Below are 23,532 nucleotides of genomic sequence, written 5' to 3'. Positions count from 1 at the left end.
TAAACCCAAGCTCCCCCCAGCCGCCGCAGGATCGCAGCAAGGAGCTGGGGTGGTAGCTCAGGGACGAGGCCAGGACTTGCTTCAAGTCTCGGCGTGCTGCAGAGGGGCAGGAGGAAGGGGCTGGTGCCTGCAGACCCTCAGCCCGCTGGGCAGGGGGGGCTCAGCCTCTGCCATCCCGGTGCACCCAGCACAAGCGGGCAGACGGAGCGGCTTCCCCGTGCCCCCCCATCCGCAGGGGCCCAAGGCTCTCGCTGTCACTAGACCTGGCCCACGAAGGACATGTTTCCCCACCCCAAAGCACCCCCGGTGCCGCTGCCGAGGGAGGGGGGTCTGCCCGCGCCCCGCGGGGAACCCCGCGTCACCTTCCAGCGGCTGCTCCTCGGCCGACTTGTCGCTGGCGCCGTCCGCCTGCCCGTCGGCGTTCTGCAGGGCGTGCTGCAGGCTCAGCTTGTGGCACACCTCGAAGGCCTGCCCCACCGTGCGCACCACCCGCATCGCCTGGCTCTGCGGAGCAAACCCGCCGCCGCTCAGGCCCCCGCCGCCGGTGGGAGAACTGGGAGTCTTCCTCCCGCTTCCCGCCCCGGGGCTGTCCCACGCTGCCGACTTTTCCCATGCCGTCTTTTCTCCACTGGTGTCCACCGCTGGACCTGACACACAGCATCCCCCCCGCCCCGGTCCCGCGCTCTCGGAGATGAGCTCTTATCTCTGCGTGGGCTGTGCTGCTGCCCGGGCTGGGCCAGGAGGGGACAGGCACCAGGCACGTTTTTTTGGGGACATCCAGCACCGGCACTGCCTCGGTCTCTCCCCAGGGTTCTGCGCCCTCCAACCCAGCGGTTACTTTGGCTCCCGCAAGGGAAGGTGCGAGGTCCCTCGGAGACCCCTCGCCCGGGGGTGACCCAGCCGAAGCATCCTACCTTCTTCTTCGATTTGAAGACGTTGCACCTGAAGGAGTTGTTAGCACCATCCCTTGCGATGTAACTGAATATTTTCAGGTCTTGCGAGTCGTGAGACACATAGAAGATTCTAGGTGGGAGAGAGACAAAGGGAATTAAATACCCAGGGGAGTCTCTGCCCCCCAGACAACCTCGTTTCCCGTGTGTCCCCAGGACAGGCCGGCTCACAGCACCCAGGGTTGGAGGAACGAGGCGATGCTGGTGCATGGCCCCTCCTGCAATTTTCAAGGCAGGAGGCGATGGATTTAGAGAGTGGCTTGATGGAAAACCTTCTGGTTTCTGAAGTAGACAAAAGCTTTTTAAAGATGCTGTGGGAAAGCTAAAAAATCTATAGTATTGGAAAGCATGTGGCTATTTTTAGGCCCAGCAATTAATCCCTGCCTGGGCTGCAGCGTGGCACTACTGCCTGTACAGCGAATGTCCTGCCCGCCTCGGTGCAGCCAGGCCGGGGACCCGGCGCGGGTCCATTCTCAGCAGCAGGCGGGTGGCACAGCACAAAAGGCAGCATCCCCCGGATGCCTCTCCCAGGGATGCTGAGTGTACGCAGAGGATTTCTGTCTCTCCTATTCAGGCTGACTCTTTCTCCTCCCCGTGCTACAAAACCATTTTTAAAGACCTTTTTATATGTTTGATTTAATTGGGTAAAAATGTGACAAGTGAGTTCAGCTCTGAATAGGGAAGAAACCAAAGGGATTCTTAAAATGTTTTTCTCTTTTACTCTTTTCTGTAATTGGAATTTTTTTGTGTTGAACTTGCAATTGGAGCAATTATTGCCTATGTACCACATCTTGTAATAATCTTTAAAGAATGCCAGAAGTGAGAGATAGGCACGCATAATGCATCAGCACGTTCTCCGCTCCTTATCTCCTCACCAAGGGCACTGACCCAGAAAACCAATGTTGGTGATCCTAGCCCTGAGGGATGCGGGCTTCGCGCTCGTGGTACAATTATTCACTTGGCAGATCTAACAGCCTGGTGCAACCTGTGCTCTTAACTGTGTCCACAGGCTACACACCATCGCTGGGGTTGCCTTCAAGGAAGCCATCCCTGATGGCTCCTGAGGCATCAGGTTTACGTGCAATGTAAACCTCTGCGTGGGGCTTGTGGTCTCCAAAATACTCCGAGATCCCATGGCAGGTGCTATGGGAAGTCGATGCCATCTTACACATCCTGTATGAGTCAATTCTCTGTAAGCACTTACGCCTTAGAGTAGGGCCCTTCTTCAGAACCACACAGCGAGCCATGCTCTGAAGGAAAACCGCGGGAAGCCTGTCTTCAGGGTCAGAATCAGAGAGTAATTCAGGTTGAAGACATTTCTGGGGGTCATCTAGTCTAACCCTGTTCAAAGCAGAGCCAGCTTCAAAGCTAGATCAGTCCATCTCACTCTCAAAAATGTATGAAAAGGATTCCCCATCAGCGGGAATTTTGCAACCTTGTTAATTTTACATGGTCCTTTGGCAAGCCAGCCTTGGTGGAGGTAACTCAGCAAGCGGGAGGATGGATATGCATCGCTCAGGGCTGATTGGACCTAGCTGGTCTAAATCCCCTGCTGCGTACCTGTACACAGGATCGTGCATCACCACCATCTTACTCTCGTCCCAGGTCCACTCCTTTCTCTGTAAGCAGAGGGCAGAAACAAAATTACAGTGGGTCAGGTAAAAAAGAAACTCCAACATGCTGATGGGCAGGAGCCCTGGAGAACGGTGCATTTGTCACAAGCCAAAATCCAGGCTACACTGTGACTATATGAACAATGGCTCTTTCATCGGTATCTTGGATAAAAATAGATTTCTTTGATCATTTATTATATCCAGTCATCTGATCATAGCTTTCAGGGCTGAATGTGGTCCCTAAGATTAATTTGTAGCATCAAATATGCAGAAGAGTAACACGTTTTGGGGAAGAAGGCTCTGAGCTAGGTCTTAGGAGATCTGGATCCAGCTGCTGGCTCAGCTCGGTGGGAAGCACAGCCTGGGCAAAGAGCTGAGGGGTGCTCAGCCCAGGCAGTGCAGAAAAAGCCTACTGGTATTAACAAGAAAAAACTGTATTTCCTGAAAGCTTGACATTCTGTGACAGAAAAAAAATCCTCTTCCCACAGTGTAATTTTCCCACTCTTTTTTCAGCAAGGTTTTGTTATCAGTTTGATGAAAAATTGAGTGTTTTGTCGTGAAAATTCTGGGTGGTTTTTAAGAAAAGGACAGTTTGGGTTAGAAGTGTGACTATCCTGAGCAGTGGTAATATCCAGACACGGTCAAAGCCAACATCCCGGGTGCTCTGGCCCCAGGTGCCCCAGCTGGGCTGGAGAAGTCTCACCTTCTGCTTCTTGCGCAGAATCACCTTCACCCCGTCCACAGACACAATGATGCTCACTTTCTTCTTCTTAATGTTTTTGGCTTTGAATTCATACTGATGGGAAGAAAAACCCAGGTTAGAAGAGAGGTAGTATTGGGGGGTACGTGGGACAGTATTAGTGCGGTATTAGTCAGTGCTTTACATGAAAATGTCAGGTTTGTGTTTAATCCCAACTGCCGAGAGAAGTAGGAATTTGCTTTATCCTGCTAAGAAAATCCATGTTGGGAAGGACCCGCTGCTGTAGCTGAGATGCCGGGCAGGATCCTGGCTTTGTCAGGAGCCAGGAGCGTCCCTTGGGAGAGGACAAGCAGAGCTCGATCCCCTGGACTACATCCAGAGACCGTTAATTCGGATCCAGGAAGAACTTTCCTGATGCGTTGGCCATGCCTGGTCCAGCGGGACTCTGCACCAGAGGCTTGACGGGGAGACGGCACTTGCAGCAAACACCAAGCAGTGATTTATGGCATCACCAGTGCCCTTGTATAGCAGCGCTGCGGTGCGTGGGGAGTATAAAATCACTTATGAATTGCAGGGAGGGCCAGATGGGTGGCAATAATGCAATTATACCTCAGTCATTTGCATAATCACATTAACCTCAGTGGGCTCGGTATCTCTGGAGAAAAATCCAGCTCCTCACCTGCAGGTGTCTGCAGTCTGAACTCACTTCCATTTGTGTTAAAAATTAAACTGCTGGCTTTTAAATGTTGCTTTTGCTAGCAGCTAGAAGCATGGCAGAGCCCTTCCACTCTGGAGACCTGTATTTACAGTGCTGATCCTTACTGGCCCCATTTTAGGCACTATTTTCGGCTTCCAAATACAGCATTTTGATACCCCATATTTTTCGCAGTTCCTGTCTGAAATCCAGCCTTCCTGGGCCAGATCCTCAATTTATCTAAACCAGCACGCCCATTACTATCACTGCAGCTACAGTAACAGCCACTGTGTATCTATTAAAAAATAAATCCTTTGGATTAACTCAATGTACAGTTACCATAGCTGGAAAGCAGAGGTTACAAATCCCCTGCTTTAATAGACTAATAATGTCAATGGTGCTGTAACGGAGCTGGGACTCGGCAAAGGGGACATCACAGGGACACCAGTGCCTGCTGGCTCTGCCGTGCAAGCGGCCGCAGCAAGGCCACGAGCGTGAGCGAGCGTGGCTGAAGCCGAGCCTCCCCCTGTGCCTCTGCCCTCACTCCCCGACGGCTCTTGGCTCTCTCCACATGCTGTTAGTCATGGTCTACCAGAAAACAGGCTATGGATGGGCTCTAGCCATATCTTCCATCAGTTTGTCACATTGGAAGCAGCTTGCAAGCTTTTCCTGCCAAGGTGCCAGGGTGATGCAGCCCCCCTCTGCGGCGTCCTGTCCCCCCAAGGACAGCCAGCCACCTCGCTGGCGAGCACTGTGCCACCGAGCCTTCCCATGGAATGCTGCCGGGAATGGGAGCTGCCTCTGCTCCACCACCAGCCTCCGCTGTCTCCTGGGATGCCTCTGCCACGTCGCTTTGGAGGATCAACGCAGACTGCGTGACTCCCAGACACGGACGACAAGGCGATGCCAAGCGGCAGAGTGCAGCCTGAAGCCTACCTACGCTGTGTAATTAGACACCTAATTAGAAATCTTATCTCTTTATACAGTCGGCGGAGCTGCAGGTAGCGATTGAGATGTTAAGGGAGTCCAGGCACCTCTTTCAGGAGCCTGAAGTTGAAGGACTCTGTGTGTGGCTCCGTGTCAGCATGGCACCCAAGCACTGCAGAGAAGATACGCGTCTTTCCAGCTCCTCAGCACCCATTGTAAGCCACGCCAGCCTTACAGGCAGAAAATTGGGTGGCTTTCATGTTTATCAGGCTTTTGATGCTGCTCATTGAATTCTTAGCACTCTGCAAGGTTTATGGTATCAGACAGACCCCGGATTAAACCATAGCCTTTTGATCTCCCCATGAATTATTACTCTGAGACAAGCTCTTTAAAAAAAAAATCTATCTATAGCACCATTGTGTGTGAAGCCAGAGCTAAATTTGCTATACACGTTTTTTATTTATAGGGAGCAATGAAATGATGGGTGAGGTGTCAAGTGCATCCTGCAGACTGTCGCGGGCCAGGGGGGGACCTGCAGGAGATGCACATATCTGCGGGGCTGAGGCCAGGCAGCCGGGCTCGCCGGTTTCGGCACCCGAGAGGGCTTCTCCCACCCTCTGCCCGAGCAGCCCCTCGGTCCCCTGGCACCTCCAGCCCAGCCTCGCTGGGTGCTCCCAGCTCCGCTGGGCTGGAGCTTCCCCCTCCCCTACGTTCAGCCCTGCCAAACTGTTTCTCCTTGTCTGCTTGCATGAATGTCAATAAAACCGGGATAGATTGTTCTACCCGCTAAAGAGCTATTTATCTTTCTTTATACACAAATGGCTGGGAAAATACTAGCCGAGCTTTCCAAGAAAGAGCGAGCAATACAGTGTATTTTCCCCTTGTAGCAACAGGGGTGCAATTACATTCAAACAAGGCTCTTTACTCAAAGGCTTTAAGCAAAGTCCAAGTCTGGATTTTGCAGAGATGCTTTTTCTTTCTCCCTTGGACAGAAGGGAACAATCAGGAGCAGCAGCAGTGCATCTCCAGGTGCTGCCAGGAGTGATGGCAAGTCTCTGTAAACCCAAGGAACCCCAGCCAGCTACCACACCTGACTTTGGGACAGGCACGGGGCTTCAGCTCCAAGCGGAGCCGTACAGCCGGCGTAAGCTGACCGGCACGCTCTGCCCCTGCCACGGGCTGGTGCCGAGCCGTGCTGGGGCGGCTGGGGCTGGGGAGGCACACGGGGTGGGCTGGAGCAAAGCTCAGAGCTTCTCCCCCTGCCCCAGCGACACGCACACCCCGCACACGGCGTCTGAAGCAGTTTTGACCCTTGCAATCTGCAGGCAGCACCCTCGGGCTCCGCTCAGGATGCAGCCCTTTGCCACAGCATCGTCAGCGAGGAAGGAGGCCGATGAGTTTGCCGGTCCTGCTCGCTCCGCGCAGCTCCTGGCCGCCGCTGCATCCTCGCCAGAGCCCCCGCAAACAGCCAACACACGCTCCCCGTGGCAGAGGTGCCGCCGTCCCAGCCACGGGCAGAATTAGCTTGGCCTGAAAACAATCAAAACCACTGGGCCCCAAAATTCTTTCTAAAGGGTGAAAACCCTCAAGCAGCAGGAGCCGTAGGATGGCCCGGCCCTGACCGGCTGCTCAGCACGCGGAGCGGTAACGCCAGCTGGGTGAGAGCACCGAGCTCCCGAGGGCAGGGCTGGGCGAAAGCCCCGCGAGCACATGCTGCGCCGGCTTGGATTGGACTCTCTCTCCACCTCAACGCGTAAGAGGCAGATGGGATACAGCTTCAGTCACCTAATTGCTTCCTACCAAGCAGGAATCGGTATTTTAATTAACTGTGATTTATATAAGGACAAAAAAGCACATGAAAAAATGCACTCCAAGACAGCAGACTTTATCACTTCTAAAAATGTTCATGCATAAACCAACATACATCTGAGCACGAGACTCCTGGCTAACCTGGCACTGGCGTCAGAAAGCAAAGTCACTGATTATTTTTTTTTCTTACTATTGAATAGATGTGATATTTTTTTCCAAATTTGTCAAGGTTACCGACAAATCCAAACCCACACAGCAGTGTTCATCTTCTCTGCTGCCTTCCGAGATTCAATTGTTATTCTCTTGCTGCTTGTGCTATCCTATGGGGGAAAGCTTTCCGGATGTTAAAGGATCTGGAGTTGCCCTTACAAGTGGCGATTCAGCAGGCAAGCCTGGCAGCTTTCTTAGCCATGGAGAAAAGATGGGACATTTTATAAAAAAATGCAGGTCAACAAAGGGCAATGCATCTCATTTAATTTAGCAGCTTCATTAATTCTATTTCTGATGTGTCTGACCTGGAATACTTTCCATTTCTGCTTTTAAATCCCTGTGTTCGAGTCCTTGCCTTTCCTACAGTCCCACACACTGTTGGCATGTAATATTAACTTACCCAAGAGCTAAAGACTGTATGACTAGAAATGTTAATGGCGCCGTGTAATGCATATTTCATCTGATAATTCCACCCAAGCAGATATAAATTACACATGCAGTTACCAGCTTCCATCTGCTGATGAAAGAGATGGGCTAATGCACGTTGGAAATCATATGCAGTTTCCAGCACTAAGAACAACTTGCATGAATAGAGTTATTCAAAGAAGCAATTCTTAATGTGATTAATTACTGAAGGTATCAGGGCCCTCATTATGCAAATGAAAACTGTCATAAAATAGAGAGTTTGCAAGTCTTAGAGGCAGTCTCTGTTTCCAAAAAAATGCATCTTTCCCATTAACAAAGAGCAGAAGGGCCAGACTCGAGAGTGCCGGCAGAGCCAGGGCACGCTCCCAGCCATAGTTCAAATGGTGTTTGCTGCGGTGCAGCCCAAGTTGAATTAAGGCAAATTAAGGCAGAGGCTCTCCAGGTTTTTGAAACAAACAGGAGTACATCAGTGCTTCCAATTGCCGCCGGGTAAGGACTTTGTTTGCGTGCCCAGAGGAAGATGCCACAGGCTTGGAAATGGACGACTTCTTCCTGCAGCTGTAAATTCTCCAGCCAGCCCTCAGCCTGCTGTCCTGCCCCCAGCCTCCCCTTGCCCCGTCCCGGCCTGGCAGGCTGCAGGATGTATGTGTCCATAAACAACCCCACAACAATAAGCAGTCACAGCCCCTTCCCAAACCTCGCCTGCCAGACGGACACCGGGAGCATGGCAATGAGGAGGTGGCGATCTGCTCGGCTCTGCCCCCCGACAGACCGGCTCCGGGCAGTGTCACCCCGGCAGGACCCACCGGTCCCCGCTCCCGCTCCCAGGCTGGCACACGGCCGCATCCCAGCGGCGTGGGTGGCATCCTTCCCTCCCGCCCCAGTACGCAACCTCTGATACCATATGAGCGCCATTTTAGCAGTTCAAGCCATGATGAAGCCAAGTATTTCAAGTTCGGGAATGTAACTAGTTTCAAAGCAAACTGACCCGCACGGCATGAGGACACGGCGTTATATCTCGACTGCTGTTTGAACTACGGATAGCTGGAGTGCTGCCGCTTGGAACTGATGCTACAGAAAACTCCTGAGCTCTTCTCCCAGCAAGTGCAGCTTAGCCGAGCGCTGCGTGCCGCCTCGGAGCTGACAAACGAGCAGTGTCAGTTCCCATACCCTTTGGACCGCAGGCTGCGGTCCAGCCTCCGATCCCCCCCTCCACGAGTCACCACGGCCCCTTCTGCATCACATCGCATCACACCTTCCCGCGACAGCCCTGCCAGGCAGCGGCGTTTTCACCGGTCAGCCACAGCCGTTCCCTCGAGGCCTCCGGCTGGAAACCGCTGGGTTATGGCCTTTCCTTTGTTCGTCTTGGGAAGCATGTGCCTGTCTGAATCCTATGAACTCCCAGTGCCCGGCGGCAGGGCGCACGCTCCCGGGGACGTGGCCGGTGTGAATGCCGTCGGGCATAGTCTGGGTCTGGGCTGCAGTAACTGGGCAACACGGACATAAAAGCGACGCAGGAAGTGGTGGAGTCCAGGAGTGCACCTCCTGCCCAGTGGAAAAATGAGAATTTATGATCCTTGGAAACATAAAACTGTTCAGTGGAAAGCAGAAACCAAAGGGGGAGTACAATAGGCAAGGAGAATGCTGGCAACACACCCGAAGTCTTTTTTTCTCATTTAAATTAGCTCCTTCCACCATCCAACAAATTCTCTGTAGATACCGCAGCCCACTCCCCACGCAGCGAGCTGAAGAGGGCCGAGGAGCTATCGCGGCCCCGCTGGATTTCTGGGAGTCCCTGAAGGGGCAGCAAGGAAATGTGACCACAGTTCATCACACAGGATTTATTTATTTATTCCTAGCTCTGTGCTTTGGCAGCAGTGTTGCTGCCTGCAGAGCCCAGCCGGACTCGGACTCTTCCAATGATGCAGGACAGCGTTTGCAGGTTTGTGCTCCAGCCCTGGAGTCGGGGCTGGGGTGCCGGGATGTGGCTTCAGCCCGTTTGTGGGGAGCAGCTCTCTGTGCAAGCTTCTGTGCCGGACCTTGGGTCAGGGCCCACCTGTGGCTGCAGGCTTCGGCAATCCCCTTCTCCCCTTTTCTAATTCTTCTCGGGAGCCGGCTGGTCAAGGGCTGAGTTGGCACGTTTGAGTGTAACCCTCTCTGTCCCCTTCTTAATCTGGGTGCAACCTCTGGTGACTGGCATTGTGCCCTTGTCCCTCTTAGCACCATCCGTGGGGTTCAGGACCCTGGTGATCACCCACCAGAAGGTCCCGCCACACTCTCCTCCCCAGGACTCCTCTATATTGGTCCTTTCCTGCCCAGCAGTTCATGCAGATGCCCCCCCAGGAGACGTGGGCAGCAGGAGCAGGGTCCCCGGCACAGCATGCTGTCCCTGGGGAGCTCCATACATTCTTTCCCAAGGATTCCACCCAAACCACAGGCTCAGTCTCCACCCAGCAATGCTGACGTCCCTGGCCACAGCCTGAGCTGCAGACACCTGCTTACAGACTAAGCTTTGATTAGTCTTGGCAAGAAAAGCACCACGGGATGGACTAGCCACAGATGATTTATTGATAGGGTTGCTGCGGCTGGCCTGGAGCTGGTGCCCTGTGCACGGCGGATCTGCAGATGCTGCTCAGGTGCAGGAGCTGGAGACAACTTGTTGCATAGCTGTGAGGAAAGGATTAACGGGAAAATCCAGTCTTTGTGCTCAAAATCTCCCCAGAAGACCACATCTAAGGTACACAAAATCATCTGCTTCCCAACACTGGCTTGGTCAGGCAGACGGGTAACTCTCAGAGCTGGGAAGTGGAAGCAGAGGTACTCGTAAGGTTGGCCAAGGGGCAGGGGATGGGCTCCAGGATTATGGAGTCCCAGCACTTGGCTCTAGCTGGAGGACAGTGCTCCTGCTCCAAAGCCTCCCACCAAGCCCAGCTGCCTTGCTGGGACCATCTCTCAGTGAGCTGTGCTGACGCCTCTGGCTCTTCTCGCTTTGGCCACTTCACAGGGACCAGTTGTGAAGAGGTTTTAATGGTCCTGACCAGCCTCACCTGGGGTCTTCACCCCCACTTCCACCCATGGGCACATGGGCTCCATTTAAGCTCAGATCTGGGCCCACAACCCCTTCCTGAGCTCTGGTGTAGGAGTGTTGGTCTCCAGCTCAGCCACAGCCATGCCTGGCCAGGGACCTGCTGATTCCAACTTGAAGACTGACTTCCCAGCCTGGCCTTGTATCTGTCTCATCAGCATGGACCTTCCCGATGATCTGGACTCTTAGCTGAACCTGGCTGCTACCCAGGGTCTGCTCTGCTCACCTTGCTCAGGTATGACTGGATGGGGCCCCAGCTGGTGATGCCCCTACCCTGCCAGCCATATTATTGTGGTTGGCTTCCAGCTCCTCCTCACTGAGGGAGCAAAGCCACTCCTGCTGCTCCCTGGCCCCTCACGGCTGCCTTGGTGCAAGGAGATGCACAAGCACCTCGCTAATGAGGGGTCTGTTTGCCAAACCCTTCACTAATGCCTGAACTTGGTGGTCAGCCCCTCACTGCAAGTAGAGCTGTGGATTGAGGGGGAGGAGGGATGAAAGGCACTGGAGGAAATTGCAAAAACCTGAATTAAGCTAAGAAAATATGTGCATTTCTGGAGTCTCCTGTTTGGCATTGTCAGCACTATTTTAATTGGTCTAATCTGCAGGTCTTCTTGGACCTGTGCCCCACAACCCCTCAGCCACCATAAGGGCCCTTCAGCCGTGTTTAGCCAGTTCCCGGCTTAGCTCACAACTGCAGCTCCACAAGTAGCTTTTTGAAAGTTGCCTCTAAATGGAAAAGGGCATGCAGGCTTGGCCCAGTCCTCTTTGTCCTGTCTCTGGCTGTGCTTCACCTCTCTGCAGAGATGCAGGTGTTTTCTGTCTCTCTTTAGGGGACAGAGGTTTCTGGAAGAGGCAACACCAGGAATGCTGGGCATGCCTGGCCAGGCTGCCTCCTCCTAACTCCTGCTTTGGCTTTGGAGATGCTCTGGAGTGATGTGTGTGAGTGAAGCTACAACAGTGCTTAGGGTCTAAGAGGAAAAAAAATAATCCCTTAGGAAGCAGTACCAGGTGCTGCCACTCTCCTGTCAGGTTTTTGGAAGCCGCAGGGAAGCAGTTTGTGGATAATGGGAGAGCAACCTCTGGATCCAGACTCTCTGGACATTCCTTCCCCAGAACAGCTTTAGGGCTCTGATTGTATTGAAATAAAGCACTGACAGGTTGCTTCAGCCCAAACAGCTTGTGTGCCCTCTGTGTCCCCTTGCAGACACCCTGCCTGGTATCATTCCAGACTTTTCCTGCCTGTCACCTTGGTGGAGTGAGGGCTCATGGAGAGACTGAGGTAAACAAGCCTCCAAGCACTGTTTAGGGAAAACTGTTCCTTTCAGGAAAGGAGCTGTACGGCTCAGCAAAACATACCTGACAACTTTCTGCTTTCATAAATATTCAAAACCAGCCACACTGGGAGCTGACTAATCTGAAGACCTTTCCTGAACAGAGCTTTACATGCTTCAAATTTTCACGGATGTGAATCCTGAGCTGTAGCTCTTTTTCTGAGGTGGGCAGACATTAGCCAGAGTCCCAACATGGGAAACTGAGGCTGGCTTATTCATCAAGAGTTCACCTGGCAAGTCAAGGCAGAGCAGAGAGCTGAAATTGGGACTTTCCAGCACCCACTCAGTGAGGATTACGCATTGGCACTGCATGGCATGTATGAACTTGTGATCCCCAGTGGGGCTGCAGTCCCCGTGGTCACCTAGCAATAGCCTCCAGAGCAGCTCAGGACCCTGTAGTCTTGAGCCACGCTCTCTCTGACTTTGAGAGCCTATTTACAGCGTAGATGGATTCGGAGAGAAACCCTAAACTGCTCCTTAGTGTGAGGATGGAGAAATGCAAGCAGGCATCCACTCACATCAGTAGGAACTGAGGTCTGCTCCTCTGCAGCAAGGTGCACAGAGCAGGTAGGGATCTGCCTGATGCCCCCCTGCTCGAGAGGGCTGGGATCCATCAGTGGTATCAGGCGGCCTGAGAAACACGGATTTCTAGGAGGGCTGCCCTAACTGCCAACAGAGAGGGGGTTGCTGTGGGTTGTGCTTCAGTTTGGTCATTAAACCCTGAAGAACCTTCTCCCACCCCTTTGTTCGGGAGAGAAGCTGCCAGGGCCTGGAAGGGCGGCCAGTGGTGCTGCAGGCAGGGGGATGTGAGGATGCTGCCTCTGGCTGCAGCAGCTGGAGGTTGGTCAGATACAGGGGAGGCAGGGCAAAGAGCCGCCATTTATCCAGGTCTCCTTTGCGTTCCAAGAGAATCCTGCTTTCTGAGGCCCTGCAAAGCATTCAGATGAGCATGTCAATACAGGCCTTCCTCTTCATCCCCCTTCTTCCCATCTTCAACAGATCTTATCTTTGGGAGGTCTCACCCTGTTGGAGTCTCAGGCAGCCTTTAAGGATAGCTTGACCTTTCCACCTAAAGGTGAGGCGGTGATGGCAAAGGACATGGCTAGATTTTAGATGTTCCTCTGAGCCAGTCAGAAGGATGCGGAGCAAAGAGTGGTCCAAGTTACACCCATGGGGGAGAGCAGAACTCTTGCAGGTGATGGGAGCTGGTGGGGAGACCAGCCCTGGCAGTGGCTCTTTAATTAGTATTGTCCACCTCTGAAAACAGGCAGACTGTTCTGGAACAAAGCTTCTTTGCCTGCTTTTAAAAAAGGGTGGGATAAAAGCAGCCTTTTCATGGCCTCCTCCCTGTTAAAGAGATACTGCGATACCGCTGAGCTCCATCCCAAGAAGCACAAGCAGCCTCGCAGCCCAGCACAAGGTGACATCATCTGGCCTTTGGTGCCTCTCTGACAAAAGCACCATTGTGTGACTGTCACTTCCAGGAACCCCCTGCTGTCCCCAGGTTTAATAGGGAGCTTTCTCACACACAGCCCTTCAGTCCTTGTCTTGACAGGGCAGGCCAACCACAGCTCCCAGGGAAGCTGGGTTTTATTTTCCTTCCTACCTCTATTCACTTTGCAGGAGAAAACAAATTACCTTTTCCGTCCGCAGTGCTTTGGATGATTAATTAGTTTCAGTAATGAAGTAGTGTCTTGGGACCCCACCCCAATGGACTCTCATGTACCAGGCACTGAGTGCACATGAGCATGAAAATGGTCCCTACCTCAAAGAGCTGCTAGGTTACTGCAGATAAAAAGTGCTAATTTCATTAGAAGCAGGTCAGATTCACCTGAAATAACCCTTAGAAGTGAAACCGCAATTATACACTGTGATACCTTCAAGTAATTCTGTATTTCCCTATAAACATCAGTGTCAAGAGGCCCTGCAGAGAAGGTCCTGGTTTTGTACACATGATGTTTCATATCCTAGTTGCGCTCCAGTCTGGTATGTAGGACAAGAGGCAAGTTAGGAGATTGAATTTTTTTAAACCCTGTTCATCAATGTTCAAACAACAAAGCTCAAAGAGCAGGAGCCAGGACTCTGCGGCAGGCTCAGAGCTCCATGAAAAAGCCTCAGACCCCCTACATGGCTGTGGGAAGGTAACCGAGTATTTTGTCTGTTGGTTTCTCATCCACAAAGCAAGGATGTTCATTTTCTACTTCATTCATTCAGTTGTTCTGGTTACAGCCAGTCCCCTGCTAAGTGACAGCTACCCAGCACCTAGCCAGCAGGGCCAGGCCACCAGATATTGCTCGTACAAAGAGCAGGGAGCAACTGAGGATTTCTGCTGCTCACTCCAAAATCCCTATTGTACGTTCGGTCCCTTCCCACCCCTCCCCGTGAGCCTGACAGGCTGCTAATGCAGCGGCACATCAGCGAGCTGTATGAGCCTGGCAGCAGGGGAGATGCTCCTTCCTTGCTGCTTGGTATTATGGCTAAGCTGTGCAGAGAGGGAAAAGAGGAGCTGATGCCCTCACTGAAGCAGGAGGGGGAGATGGGACAGGGGTGATTAACAGGACTGCTTTGCTCTCCCTCTCTCTCTGGGAGCTGGTGTTTATTGCTTGTTTGGAGAGAGAATAAAAATTGAAAGCCAATTTTTAGTTCTGTAGCTCTTCACAGGAGCGTTTGTGACAGCTGTTCTTCAGGGAGCAGAGCACCCGTTCGGACCGTGAGCAGTCTATGGACATGGGAGCCGGGCAGGACCCACCACGGTGTGGCTGTGTGTGTGGAGGGAGCTGCAGTACGTGGGGTGGGGGCTTCAGGGGTGCTTAACAAGGGCTCTGGCAAGGGCTCACACTGGCACAGCACAGAGATGGGGAGAAATCCTAATGCCGCTGCCATGCTGAGGCTCTGACAAAGGGAGGTGCCAGGATTTCAGGCCTCTAAATAATGCAACACTTCCCTCTGCGTTTATGTAACGATGCTATTTTAGTGTAGGTAGCCCAAGCGAAGGAGGACAGCAAAAAGGACAGCTAGGGAGGCAGGCTGGATGAGCCATGCTCTGCATGTGGGGATGGAGAGGAAGCATCAGTGCTCCTGAGGCTCAGTACAGGCAGGTGAGGTTAAGATGTAGAAGGCAGAGGAGAGAAGGCCCGTGTGTTCAAACTGGTAGCTAAGTCAACCCAGCCCCTGCTCCCCAGAAGGGCGGTGTGACCTTCTGTGGTTCTCCACTTCCAGCACCTGTGCTGCTCTGCAGCTAGGAGAAACCATGTGGCTTCAGCCTCCTCCTTAAAGTCTCTGTGACTTCAGGATGCAGGGGAGAGTGATGCTGAGCATGTCCACCCAGGGTGGATACTTATCCAAAAGAGAAGGAGGAATCTAGTTTGCTCTTGAGAATCTGGAGAAGCTACAGCTGCATGACTAACACCTGCTTTTGGTAAATGTTGCAGGGAGGGACCATCTCCTGGCTTCTAAACTTGCTATCACACACCATATGCATCTTGGGTGCTGTCCTCCAGCTCTGCATCTTGTGGTTTCTCTGAGCCACCTACTAGGGAAATTAGCATTTTCTGTGCATATCTACAGCAGAGGTAGGAAGCTGGACTTGGCACCTTTATCTTTGAGCAAGCAGAATTCAAGCCAGAATGAAGACTTCATCTCCATTTGCATTCAGAAACAGCACTTGATTACAAACTAGACCAGAATGAAAATGGGAGGGATGCTGAGCTGCCTAGCATGCTGTTATGTACAGACCAGGTTTCATGCCTCGTTTGCTAGGTGCAATCAGGCTTCGTTCTCTTTCATGGCAGAGAGCTCTTTGTTAGCTCAAGCCCCGGGTGCAGCTGAACCTTTCTCCTTCTCAATGCCAGCAACTTTCATGAACAGCCTTTCTAGGTACTGGTCTGAGTCAGGGACTGAAATAATCTGCTTTATTCCCAGGCAAGGAGACTTTTTCTGTGTAGCTGTTAATATGATCGATCAGCAACAGTTCCACTTGAGAAAACATTTCTTACAGAAAGCCCAGTGACTTATAGTCAGACTCCAAGAGCTGCACAGAAAGGATGTATCTGCATCGGAGAGCACCAACAGTACAGCAATTCCAGCCAGGAACAGGCCATTGAGCTTGGAGGGGGTCAGTCACTGAAGGGCCACAGGGACTGTGTGTGTAAGGTCTATTAGTAAAGACTTGGCGTGCAGTACTGAAAGATCCTGCCTCCTTAGTGAAATCTGCAGAGTCAGGTCCGATGTTTAGATGCAGCTATTAAGAGGGATTTTCTAAAGCACACAATTCCTAATTCCTATTGACTTCAGAAGGAATGTTGGTTGTTCTGAGCAACACACAGGGCACAAATGTCTTTTGAAATCTGCTCAAGAGCTCTTGTAGTGTGTGCATTTCTGGAAGACAGAAGGGAGCTCACCCCTTGTTGGGAATGAGTGATTTAGATCACTTAAACAATCACACCCCTCTCCTGCCAGGCTGCCCCTGGGCAGGCGTCAGTCGCACCCAGGTATTACCCAGATATGAAGACCTGAGCAGAGCTGGGCACAGCACAGCTGGCATGCTGCTTCTCGCCAAATGGTCCTTAGTTAGAAATTACTGAATGCTAATAAAATTGCCAGTAGACTGTGGTAACTCTTCTCTGTGGCAATCCCTAAATCTAAAGGAAGGTCTCTGGGTTCTCCTCAAATTGTCCATAAAATCTTACTCAAATTTGGAAACGAGAATGTTACTATAAGAGAAAGAAAACTGAACGCTAATTGTGTCATTTCCAAACTCCAGAACATCAAGCAGTTCAAGGACTCTGTTAGCCTCAGGGTTGCTACTGAGGTTAGTGAATCATGATGAGATAAACAGCCTGGGTTTAGACAGTGGGAATTATGGATAAAGAGGGTTTTATGGTATCAGTATTTATTGTTACAGAGGTCTTGTCATCAAAACTGTACCACAGCGTCACAGCCAAGTGCCAAGGCAGAAGCAAGCAGCCTGGGCTGGGCTTTCAGGGTCTTGAACAAGAGACTACTGGATGATTTGTTTGTCAGTCGTTTGCAGGCTTGTGGTGCTGGACAGTGTACGTGCCCAGGTCTCGTGGAGGCATGCCAGGGTCCTCAGCTGGGTATGCAGCTACTTCACAGACAGGTGAGTAAAGATGAAGAACTTGTTACAGACAGCCACAAAAGCAGCTAGCTACAAAGAGTGTGAACCTGCCTGGGTGTGCCCTGTTTGCACTGCAAATACAGCTATGACATGGTGTTGTCCCCCTACTCAGCAGTGACCAGCAGCCACCCTTGGGGCTGATGCTCGGTTCCACTTTCCTGATGCCTGGTCTGCTCCCCAGTGCCGTTCCCAGTGTCCCTGGGCTAGCACTGGTGTCAGCAGCTAGGTGTGAACCTGTGGACATTAATGCGTCCTGTGCTGCTTGCATACAGGTCAATGATTAACCACAACCAGTGTTCCCTGCCCCAGCTCACAGCCTCTCCTGCCCTGGGCTTGCATGCAAGGAAGCAAGACAAGCAGGAGACCAGCATTGCCCTGGGGAGGCAACAACATGAAAAGAAGAAAATGTACCTGGGCTGGAAGTTTAGGCCCCATAATCATTAATGGCAGGAGCACAGGCTGCAGCAGGACTGAACTGGTCCGCAATGGCTTGGGATCACTGAACCTTAGCGCTTCACGAACCACATATGGCTTTGTGGTAGGTCCAGAGCACTCGGAGGCAGCAGGTGTTGATGGCAGACACCAGCATTTGGGCCGGTTCTACCAAAGGATCCACGTGCCTGAAGAGTAACTGTGTGCCTTACACCCTCCTGGAGCCACCTGTAAATGCCTAGTCCTCCATCACACTGCATCTAGTCTTAACATGTCCCACTGCTCTCCTTCCTGTGACAAAAATAATTTCTGTTTAGAAAGAAAACCCTGGAGCTCAGAGGGTTTGGTGGGATTCCTAGGAGTATGCTGGACCTGGCTGTGCAGGCAGCAGGGTGATTCGGGGCCCTATCCTGCAACGCTCTCTGCAATGCAAGGGGCCGCAACCTCCCCTCCGGCAGACCCACCATGTGGCAGTATCTCTGCAGCAGCAGAGTGACAGAAGGATGGAGGAAGGGGGAAGTGACTCAGGTGTCCTGAAAACAGTCAGGCGGTTGCCAATTAGTCCGAACAACCCATCTGGCCCAGGGAAAGGCCACTTAGAGAATGTCTAATCACTGCTGCAGGAAAGAAAGAAAACCATTCTGTAATGCCTTTGAAAAATCCCTGCTCCCTCATCAAAGTATCCTTCCCACCAGGGACCTGTTCAAGATTTTTATTCTGTAGATTTATCATAGAGTTATTTGGTCAAAACATAAAGTAGCTTGTCAAAGTATTATGTTAAGTAGCCCTGATTCTGTTTGCCTTCAGGCCTCATTTAGTACAGAGCAAAAGTAGAATGAAAAAAAGCAAATGTAGAACCAAGCTATTGTTAGCAAATCTTATTTTACTGGGCAGAATTTTGCTTTGTGGTCATGGTCCCTCAGGGTCTCCTCTCCTCAGAACACCAATCCATAAAGTACAAAGGGCCCTTGCATTGGACAAAATCAAGACAGTGTCTACAAAGGCACCCACTGTTGTGGCACTAGGTCTAGCCTTCCTCCCACGTCCAGTGCAGGCACTCTTAACCTCAGAACCAGAAAGGCTGAGGTCGAAGCACAAGGTTACACCATAGCTACAAGCTGCTTTTTTTTATTTTTCCCTCCATGTAGATAGCTTCACCCATGGGACAGGTTTAAGTGTTTGTATTTTCATGGACTATTCTGTTTTGTTCCTGAAACACGCCAACCTGCTCTAGTGGAAATCAACGCATGCACTTGTATTAGCTGCACAAGGAGGGTGTCTGCTCCACCAGCGTTGCAAAGGCATTCCACACCATGGGCATCCCCAGGTTCTGTGTCCTTGCCCATGCAGTTGTCACTCAGATTAAGGCACCTCCTTGTTAACAAGCTAATCCAATGTGCTCGCTACTACTCTGGTTGCCATCTCAATAACATTTTTTTAGACACCAATAAAGAAGGAGCTTTGAGTTGTGGCAGACTGTTCTACACCAGAATGTAATTTGAAAGCCGTTATATTTCATCTCTGTAATACTCTACAACCAGTAACTTAACTGTTGAAAAAGCTGCTTTATTTCAAACTAGATAAAAGGTTTGCAGAGATCTCATACACTGATATTTTAGCTAGTGAAATCAAATGCTTCAGTAGTATAATAATACTGTTAAAACCACTTTATTTTACAATTAAAAGGTACCTGCCTCATTGCCAAGATTTAACATCAGACAAAAAGCTCTGTCTTGCTCTATTTAGTACTAAAATTTAAATTTAGCTTTTATCTGTTTAACTACTGCTTTTATTAGCCTTCAACTAAACTCCAATCAATCATGACTCTTATGCAAAACAATATTAATATGCCTCACTAGTTCCACCCCCTCATTGGAGAAGCCATCCAGTTTCCAGCACTCTGAGGAAGGCATTAAAAGGTCACTGTTGCTTAGAGATGACACGTTTCACTGATCCCTCCATCCATCTGTTATCAATCATACATAGCGCACTCTCTGAACAGGGTACAAGAACTGAGGCATCTATAATCACCAGTCACTTCTCAAAAACTAGGTCATAGCATGTGGCTACTGAAAAAACTCTAAGCTGTCTTCTGTTACAGTAGCCTGTATTCACAGTTAGACCAGTCCCCACTCATTTCAGCTCAGAAGTTAAGTGGCAGAAGATAACTAATCATTATTCTGTAGCAAGAAGTCCAGAGGTGATTTAGGGTTGGAGATGAGCAGGGTGGAAACCTGCGAGAGATTGTAAGTCAGTGGGGTGGCTTTATGGCACGGTGAGACATCCCCGAGCACTGAGCAGAAGGCTGGATTCTTGTGTAATCTCAGAGGTGTTTATTCCTCTCCTCCCACTCAAGACATACAAGCGGAGCGTAGTCAGTTCTCCATAGCCACACAATGCTGCCTAGAAACACTGTGCATGACGCCACTGCAAAAACATCTCATTAAGAGCTTCTTCCCTTTGCGTTACAATAATACAAAGAGCAGAAACTGGATAAAACAAGCTTGGGTTAGTCTGAGATATGTCAGACTCAATTCTTCTAGAAAAGCAGCTTCCACATTTTAAAAGCCATTTTTTCAGTTTACGAAAATTAAGTTTTCTGTAAGGCTAGTGAAGCAGCATAAGCATGAAACACACTTGAGCCTGCCAAGGCGACCATGGATGGGAGAACGCATGTAGAGAGGCCCAAGGAGCTCCACCTGCATCACCCAGCCTTCCAACGCCAGGCTTCCCCCTTCCTTGGGCCTTCATGGCAAAGGACCTCTGGGAGATACCGTCCCACTTGGCATTTTGGCTAATTAGGGCTGCAGGGCATACTGGGAAAGGGGAGAGGCTATAAAACTCAGTGACAGGGTAGGAAGCCCTTCTTGGAGGTGTGGTGGGAGCAAGGTAAGGAGCAGTGGCTGGGAGGTTGTGGTTCTACAATTCTCCTTGTTGTGAGAGGAGGCCCTGCACTCTCGAGCCGAGGCTGCTTGTTCTGCCGGGAGAAATGGATTCTTGCCAGACGGCTCACCTCCTTCCTCAGCATCCTGGCAGCGCTCATGCTGCAGAAAGGTAAGACCTGTAATGTGGCTGTCATCTCCTAATGTAAGGTGCCTTCCCCCGCCAAGGGCATCTCTGTCAGGTCTGTCATCTTCTTAAAGACCAGCAAACAGACTACGGGAACCAAACTCGGGTGCTGTTTGCAGTGTGGAACAGTAAAATGCTTTTCAGTAGAGCAGGGTGCTGAATAGTAGTAGTTTCAGTACTGCCTGCCCTTGTTAAACCCACTAACTGGCATGGGAGAGGGCAAAGAACCTTCTAAGGGGGCTGGGGTGGTGAAGGTTCCAGTGAAGGTGTAATAGGAAGGGATGCAAAATCCACTGTATCATGAAAATGGGCTAATGTGTGTGTCTGGGCACGCCAGAGATCCCTGCAGTGCTGCTGCCTAGATGCTAATTAGAGCATTCAGGTCTAAGGGTCTCTGTCTTTACACCCAGGTCTCTTCCTCTTGGGTAGGAGGAGGTAAAAGGCTTCCTGGCAGGGCTCAGACAGGACCCTTGGAGCATGCTGCAGGACTCCTCTGCCTCCGGGAAGCCCAGCCTGATCCCCATCCCTGTGCAGGAGACTCTGCTATAGCTGCAACAAATAGAGGAAAACAAACTAATGAGGCATTAGGGCTAAACTTAGCTGCAATTAACACTTAATTGCCATCCTGAAAACACTTGCTGTATTTTGCCAGGGCCTGGAAAGGTAAAACCAATTAGCTTAATCTTGCATGGTAGAAACCTTAAACTGCCTCAGGTGCCTGTCATGGATGGGACCCTGGGAGTAACTGGTGTTTCTGAGACCATAGTGCCTGGAGCTGAGCAGTCCTGCAGGTGGGTTGGGTAACGGGACACAGCCCTGCTTGGGGCACCAGGTGCCTGGGGAAGAGACGGGCTGTATGGCAAGGATGCCTTGAGCCAAGTCATCCCCTCTGCTCTTGATGCCCTCATGCCAATCTCAGTTTTCTTAGCCTGCTTGCCTGAGAGACTGTTCTTCTCTATGCCTGTAGCTTTCTTGCGTTGACTGGTATCTTCCCTTAATAAAGCAGATGGCAGGTAAGGTTGCAGGCAAAGGTATGTGGGCTGCTGGACAGGGAGACAGAAGTACAGAAAGATCCAGTGAGTAGGCAGAGGACAGAAAGCCATCCATGATCACCTGTAGATCTCCTTCCAAGTCACTAGTGCAAGTTCCTCAGGGTTTTTTTGAGTAGACTTGTAGGCTGTGCTGAGGAGGGTTGACTATAGCCTGATCATGTACTGCCTGCGTGAAGCTGCATGAGCCTTTCTTAGGCCTCTGCTTTGGAGAACAGCCAAAATTGACACCAGACCTTCTGCAGAAGGTATTGGAGCAAGTTTGTACATGCTCATGTATACTTGGTTTGGATACCTAAAACCACCGCTCCCTCCTGGAGGCTATAGGCTCTAATATGTATCAGTAAGCAACCCTTGCATGGTTCTCCAGAGAAGCAGGGAAGGTATCCTAGAAAAAGATGCTCTCTTGGAGCATACTTTGGGGTAAATACATAGTACTTTTGGTGTGGGGGAGAAGGAGGAAGAGAAATGTACAGGCCTGGGGAAGCTTGTCTCTCTGAAGTCCTCCTCTCATCTTCTCATAATGTCTGCTGTCTGCCTGTATGCTTGTCAGTATAAATGTTGATTGGACCCATGACTGCAGCATGGGACTATGTTCTACAGTACTGTCCTCATGTGATCTAGTGAATGTCACTATGTGAAGACAGTATTTATTTAAAGGCCTTGGGTGAACTGACAGGGCCCAGCTCTCCTGCCTGTAAAGCATCTAGTAAATGAGACGTGGTTACCAACACGGAGCATTTCCCCACCACCACTGTGTACTATCAGTTGTGTCCTTAACTGGCTCAGTGTGTGCTAGCGGTTTGCAGCAGACACGAGATGCTTGTGTTTTACACTCTAATCATGTTAAGAACTGTCATCTGTTTTTCCTGCACCTTTCTGTAAATGAAAGGAAGGTGTGTGGCATTCTGAGAACTAAAGAAAGGTCCACACCAGCAGTCTGAAGACTGCAGAAATATTTTAAGATGCTAGGATTGTTTTCTTTCACAGCCCAGGGCTGTCATTAGCTGAGTATTTGGATGCTCTTCCAAAGAGGCTGAAAGGGAAAGCCCTCCAGGAACTGCAGCAAAACCAACTCCCATCCAACAACAACAGATCCTGGCAGGCAGCTACAGAGGTCTGTACTGGGGCAAGTGCTCCAACAGTTTGCACTTCCACATTTGAGTCTGGGCTTCAGATGCAGCAGACTAAATAACTTCATTATAGTGGGAGAGGCTGCAAAGACTAACCAAGAAACCCAGCAGCTGGGAGTTCATCTTCTATCTTTTTTTAGTACTGATCACAACTCCAGCTTAGATTAACATAAGGCTGGCAGGAAAACTTAGCTCCAAGCATGATAGTTCAGGAAGGGCTTATAGGCAGAATATATCAGAGGAATCTATGCAGCGGTTATCTTGGTGCACTTCTTGTCTGTAGTAAGAAGGCTGTCTGCCTGTGAAAACTGAAGGAACTGTTTTCTAGAAGAATCTCATGAATGAGCCTATTAAACATCTCTACCTCTGAAGTCTGCCACCCAGTGATAAATTAAACTGAGATGGCTGAAGGCAGTCACCCTGCCCTCTGCCAGCTGTCCACCTTGTTGCCCTCCTTCTCTAGCAAGAGCAGATAAATGACATCCATATTTGCTCCTGAACCATTGCAATTTATAGGCTGGCATGGCTTTAAGTGTAAGCTGCTGTATGAAGCCAGCCCAGCTATCAGACTGGGAGCTGATGGGGTGCAGGAGAGACAGGTTCTGTGCGGCTGTCCCTGCTGCCTCTGCTTCACAAGGTTGCACTGTAGTGTTGTAACTTTTACTCATCCTGATTTAAATGGATGTCATGTCACACTTCAACACTACCAGTAGATATTTGGCAGTCAATATGACTTACGGTGTAGCTAGATTGCACTTCCTCAGTAGAATACCATGTGGACAAATTGCAAAGCGTTGAGGCTCTGCTTAAGAGCACGGATGCAGCAAGAATGGTCAGGATAAGATGGAGGCTGAAGTGAGAACCCAGTTGTCATGCTAAGGAGAACTCAGGCATTTCTGATGTGTCCTGTGTCAAGGTTTATAAATGTTTCTGCTTCTCTGGCACACTGGCCTCTGGGGAAAAAGAC

The 23,532-nt window shown here is 50.7% G+C and overlaps 1 protein-coding gene across 2 annotated transcripts in view; it reads right to left on the bottom strand.

Annotated features, from left to right (window-relative positions):
- Positions 1 to 23,532, bottom strand: part of LOC115335122 (carboxyl-terminal PDZ ligand of neuronal nitric oxide synthase protein-like) — a 38,477-nt gene that overhangs the window by 6,469 nt on the left and 8,476 nt on the right. For both annotated transcript variants that reach the window (XR_003921368.2, XM_030000368.2), the window contains exons 3-6: positions 3,267 to 3,359; positions 2,511 to 2,569; positions 915 to 1,023; positions 363 to 504 (exon numbers count right to left, since the gene is read on the bottom strand). Coding sequence is in view for 1 of the 2 variants with exons in the window: in XM_030000368.2 (XP_029856228.1) it covers positions 363 to 504; positions 915 to 1,023; positions 2,511 to 2,569; positions 3,267 to 3,359 (403 nt within the window). In the remaining variant the exon portion in view is untranslated. The remainder of the gene's footprint in view (positions 1 to 362; positions 505 to 914; positions 1,024 to 2,510; positions 2,570 to 3,266; positions 3,360 to 23,532) is intronic.

The sequence above is a fragment of the Aquila chrysaetos genome, chromosome 24 (genome assembly GCF_900496995.4).
Source record: "Aquila chrysaetos chrysaetos chromosome 24, bAquChr1.4, whole genome shotgun sequence".
Taxonomy (NCBI): Eukaryota; Metazoa; Chordata; class Aves; order Accipitriformes; family Accipitridae; genus Aquila; species Aquila chrysaetos.
This window is presented reverse-complemented; position numbering and strand designations above follow the sequence as displayed.